At 42.3% G+C, this 5,000-nt stretch overlaps 1 protein-coding gene across 7 annotated transcripts in view; it reads right to left on the bottom strand.

Moving 5' to 3' along the window:
• LOC135108268 (uncharacterized) overlaps nucleotides 1–5,000 on the bottom strand; it is a 28,262-nt gene that overhangs the window by 3,834 nt on the left and 19,428 nt on the right. For 4 of the 7 annotated variants that reach the window (XM_064019018.1, XM_064019022.1, XM_064019021.1 and 1 more), the window contains 5 exons: nucleotides 3,954–4,052; nucleotides 2,322–2,402; nucleotides 1,940–2,090; nucleotides 1,332–1,405; nucleotides 484–664 (listed from right to left, as the gene is read on the bottom strand). In XM_064019018.1, the coding sequence (XP_063875088.1) occupies nucleotides 610–664; nucleotides 1,332–1,405; nucleotides 1,940–2,090; nucleotides 2,322–2,402; nucleotides 3,954–4,052 (460 nt within the window). In that variant the 3' untranslated portion in view covers nucleotides 484–609. Of the gene's footprint in view, nucleotides 457–483; nucleotides 665–1,331; nucleotides 1,406–1,939; nucleotides 2,091–2,321; nucleotides 2,403–3,953; nucleotides 4,053–4,941 lie in introns of those variants that run through there. The other 3 variants (XM_064019023.1, XM_064019019.1, XM_064019017.1) reach the window with 3 other exon arrangements.

Below are 5,000 nucleotides of genomic sequence, written 5' to 3'. Positions count from 1 at the left end.
AGAGCTTAATGTCATTTTCTCAATGGCATAAGTCTGTCTGTCTGTCTGTCTGTCTGTCTGACTGACTGACTGACTGACTGACTGACTGACTGACTGACTGACTGACTGACTGACTGACTGACTGACTGACACACACACACACCTTTCTTGACTTAGAGAACTCACTGACTAGAAAAAAAAAAAATCCTAACTTCATTTACAATTAAAATAAATAAACTAAATAAATAAAACAAAAAACCACATTCTTTGGGCTATTTTTTTGGCAACCTAATCTTTGGGCTATTTTTTTTAGCTACTGGGCTATCTCTTATGGCAGGCTACATTTGGGCTACTTCTTGGGCTATTTCTGCCGCTGGGTTGGGGCAGAGAAGTTAGGAGACTCTCAGATCGCCTCAGTATGGTCCTGGCCAGTTACATGGTCAGGTCAAGGGTGTGGGAGAGGTCATGTGATCTTATCTGCAGGAGAGAGGGAGTGTGAGAGAGAGAGAGAGAGAGAGAGAGAGAGAGAGAGAGAGAGAGAGAGAGAGAGAGAGAGAGAGAGAGAGAGAGAGAGAGAGAGAGAGAGAGAGAGAGAGAGAGAGAGAGATGGTTATGTTAGGTAATACTTAGTTACATAGATTGAGATAGAGAGATAGATAAATGGTTGAACAGATAGTTAAATAGACTGAGAGATAGAGAGATACATGGTTAGATTAGGTAAATATAGACATTGAGAGATAAGCAGAGATAGGCCTAGTTAGGTTAGGTCCAGCAGATACTTAGATAAACGGGTAGACTGAGAGATTAATAGATAGACAAAATAATATAGATAAATAAGCACAGCCTGCAAAACTATCACTAACATTATGAATAACCCCTTGAACACCCTAACAATTAAAAAAAAATCATTAAAATACCACAAATGAGGCAATTAGACATTCAACAAACAAATTCTTCTATCTGTCTATGTCTAAACTTTGTAAAAATAAAAAAAGACTTTAAATATGTGTGGCCAGCTGTAGTAGTAGTAGTAGTAGTAGTAGTAGTAGTAGTAGTAGTAGTAGTAGTAGTAGTAGTAGTAGTAGTAGTAGTAGTAGTAGCAGCAGCAGCAGCAGCAGCCTTTCCACTAGGGATTGAGAGAGCTATTAAGGTGAAAGATAGGTGTCTGATTCACCTGATGTCACCTGGAAGGCTATGAACAACAACAGAAAAATCACTGGAATACACAGACAGACAGACAGACAGACCAATGACAGAAAGAGACAGACAGATGGAGACAAACTAAACAGATAGATAGATAGTGAAATGACCACACAAAACACACACACACACACACACACACACACACACACCTGTTGAACACAGTAAGATGCCAGCCAGTTCTTGTCAGTATCTGATCCTTAACACTCTTGAGAATCCTTTGAACCTGAGAAAAGAGAAACACTCATTAATTAAATGCCCACCATCACTGACCATTCCATACTAATTAAATACACAAAAAACAAGATAATACTAATAATTTATGAGTACAGAGACAACAGGTGGAGAGTCTGAGGTGAGGAACAGCTGAGAATAATAGATGCACTGAAAGTCAACCTTGTAATTGTGAATAAGGCACTTTTGATTGTGAACGAGGAAGGTTTAGATACAAACACTGTGAAAAAAAGCTTATCTCTCTCTCTCTCTCTCTCTCTCTCTCTCTCTCTCAGCCTACTTCTGTGAGGGAGGGAAAAGGCCATCAGGGGGATGATTCTGTAGTATTTTTGGTGTTTTGGAGATAGTCTAGGTAGTGAGGAAGAGTTGAGATGTAGAAATTAATGAATCACAAAGAAAAAGCATCAATATATTCAGATTAATCAAGAGTGATACAAGACATCCACCACTATAATATCACCAGTAGGCAAGACATTCACTGTGATGATGACACAAACCACAAGGTCTACAGCAATGTGGCACTAACCCATGTCAGCTTGAAGGCAGAGTCTGTAGCAAGCTTCACTTCAAAGGCAGGAACTTGTGGTGCCATTGCAGGTGTCTTGTTAAACTGTCCCCTGGTGTTCTTGGCAAATATGCAACACTTCTTCAGGTATTTCCTCTCCTCCCACCTGCATCTCACAATGAGTTGAGAGGTGATAAATATATAAATACACAAACAAAAAGATAAAACCATAGATTAGGGCAGCAGATTAGGCTGGTGTAGACTGGTGATGACATCTCAAGAGACAATATGATGACATGTAGACAGACTGACAGTATTGGCAACACTGAATTGCAACTGGTGTTTCGGGTGTTTCGGGGTGTTCCGACGTGTCACAAGGGCGCCAGAAGTATTTGGTAATTACCTGCGGGTCGATGGCAGCCTGCAGTCATCACCGCTAATCCTTCCTGCATTTCTGAAGCTTTCCCTACTCAAATTCCACCTCCTGAAATGATTGGGTTAGGTTACATTAGGCTGTGTCTGTAATAAGGGACCACACCTGTACATGAGGTCTGATCACTGCCAAATATAACTAATGTTTCTTCAACACTTTCACTTTTAATAATATTTCATGAACAGCAGTGAAAGAAAAAACATTAAGAGGAGGAGGAGGAGGAGGAGGAGGAGGAGGAGGAGGAGGAGGAGGAGGAGGAGGAGGAGGAGGAGGAGGAGGAGGAATAAGACATACAAGGAAACAGGAATAATAGAAGGAATACAAGGGGGAGGAGGAGGAGGAGGAAGAGTAACAGGTGATAGACTGAGTAAGAGGAGGAGGAGGAGGAGGAGGAGGAGGAGGAGGAGGAGGAGGAGGAGGAGGAGGAGGAGGAGGAGGAGGAGGAGGAAGAGTAACAGGTGATAGACTGAGTAAGAGGAGGAGGAGGAGGAGGAGGAGGAGGAGGAGGAGGAGGAAGAGTAACAGGTGATAGACTGAGTAAGAGGAGGAGGAGGAGGAGGAGGAGGAGGAGGAGGAGGAGGAGGAAAATGAGACTTAGGACAGCTAAAACATACATTAATGCAAGCAAGCAAGCAAACACACACACACACACACACACACACACACACACACACACACACACACACACACACACACACACACACACACAGGCAGTTAGGTGTCAATACAACACCACACAGAGTCACAAGTTTGGTGTTTGGGTGCACTTGTTGTGTTCAGCCCCCCTTCTTGCTGGTGAGAGAGAGAGAGAGAGAGAGAGTTTTGGTCTAGTGTGAGGAGGAGTCATGGCATCATATTTACTTATTGACTGTGCCTTCCAAGTTGTATATGTGTTTGTATATGTATATATATATATATATATATATATATATATATATATATATATATATATATATATATATATATATATATATGAATACGGTTTTAATTTCACCCCTATGTCAGTTATACAGTATTACAAAAGTCCTATGTTCTTTTGCCAAGCAGGTTGTATGTACTATATGTTGATTTAAGCCGAGAAAAGCTTGGTACTCAGCAGTCAAGCTTTCTCTACCAACATGAAGGTATATGAGAATTAGTGGTGAATTGAAGACAACATTATAAAGTGAATAAGACAAGACTTGAGTTAGAGAGAGTCATGTAGGTCTTCACTATGAATAAATGCGTTTGTCATTCATTGAAGTTTAATTATATATATATCAAGTATTTTGCTGAGTGTCCTGAGTCCTGGTCCTGGGAGGGTCTTCCAGACCCTCCCAGAACCTTACTTTGAGGGAGAAAGACAAACAATTTTTTTTCCTCAGATCTCTGTGACTTAAATTCCTCACCCAAGTCCCTTCAAGACCACTAATTAGACCGCCCCAAACCCTCCCAAGCTAACAGGAACCCCTAAAAGACCCCCACACACCTCCAGGGGCTTCCTCAAGATTGAAAGATTAACTATTTACCCACAAAAGACCTCTCAGACCCTCCTCAAGCTCCCAGGACCCCCTTAGAAGACCTCCACACCCACAAGACCTCCACACACCCCCAGGGGCTTACCTCAGGGGAGAACGGGTCATGTTGATTGTGTTTTTCTGCAGTGACGACAGCGTGGTTGTTGACTCGGGTGTGGTGGGCAGGCTGGCTGGTACGCTTTTCCTGTAAGATATAGGGGCTGTTAATAGTAGTAGTAGTAGTAGTAGTAGTGGTGTGTCTAGAAGTGTTTGGGGATATTTTAGTGTGTTTTGAAGGAGTTTGTATGTTGTAATATGTTTTTAATGTGTTGTTGTGTGTTTGCAGGTGTGTTCGGGTGTTTAAGGGGTTGTTCCAGAGTGTTTATTAATTATGAATTACCGGTGGGCACTGTTCATTAGTTTGTTAGCTTTGTGTGATAGGTAAAGTCACTCTTTACAGCCTTATCCCCCAACACCCACTGGCTACACTTATGCATATATGTATACATAATTACATAACATATTATTATTAATGAGACACCATTACAGGGTGGGCAGACTGGAGGTGCCTTCCCCCAGCAAGTTACAGCGGCCATTGACACACACAAGGGCAGGAGACAAGGTAAGTTAGAGACAAGACCTCCCTTACCTGGCTGGCTACCCTGTCACTTTAACCAGTAGGCCTCAACAATATTAACTAGAAAACTTAAACTGATACCAATGAGGACAGCCCACACCTGCAGCCCAGCCCACACCTGCAGCCCCTTGTGTAGCGTTAGGTAAGACCATTCAAGCCAGCTGGAAGGAGGGGCTGAGGAGTGTCCCTTACGCATACTTGACTACTCTGGAAAATGCAGTGGTAGTGTTGCTTATTGTAATCAAGGAGGCTTCAGTAGGAGTGTAAGGAGTTTTAAATAATGCAATGGAGTCAGTTACAACAGCACTATGAGGCGGGGCTCTCCACAGATCTATGCTACAAAGATTCAAATTTGCGTCTACACTTTACTGATATGCGGGGCTTGTCTGCTTGTGAATCTGTGACCTTTGGTGTGAGTTAATGGAGACACTGTTAAGAGGTCATGTGGTAGTATTGCTGGGGGTGGAAAATCTAGCAGTATTTGATGTAGATGAGCAGTGATGCGCCTTCCCTGCA

This window comes from Scylla paramamosain, chromosome 17 (genome assembly GCF_035594125.1).
Source record: "Scylla paramamosain isolate STU-SP2022 chromosome 17, ASM3559412v1, whole genome shotgun sequence".
Taxonomy (NCBI): domain Eukaryota; kingdom Metazoa; phylum Arthropoda; class Malacostraca; order Decapoda; family Portunidae; genus Scylla; species Scylla paramamosain.
Note: the sequence above shows the minus strand (reverse complement) of the source record. Positions and strands in the feature narration are given on the sequence as shown.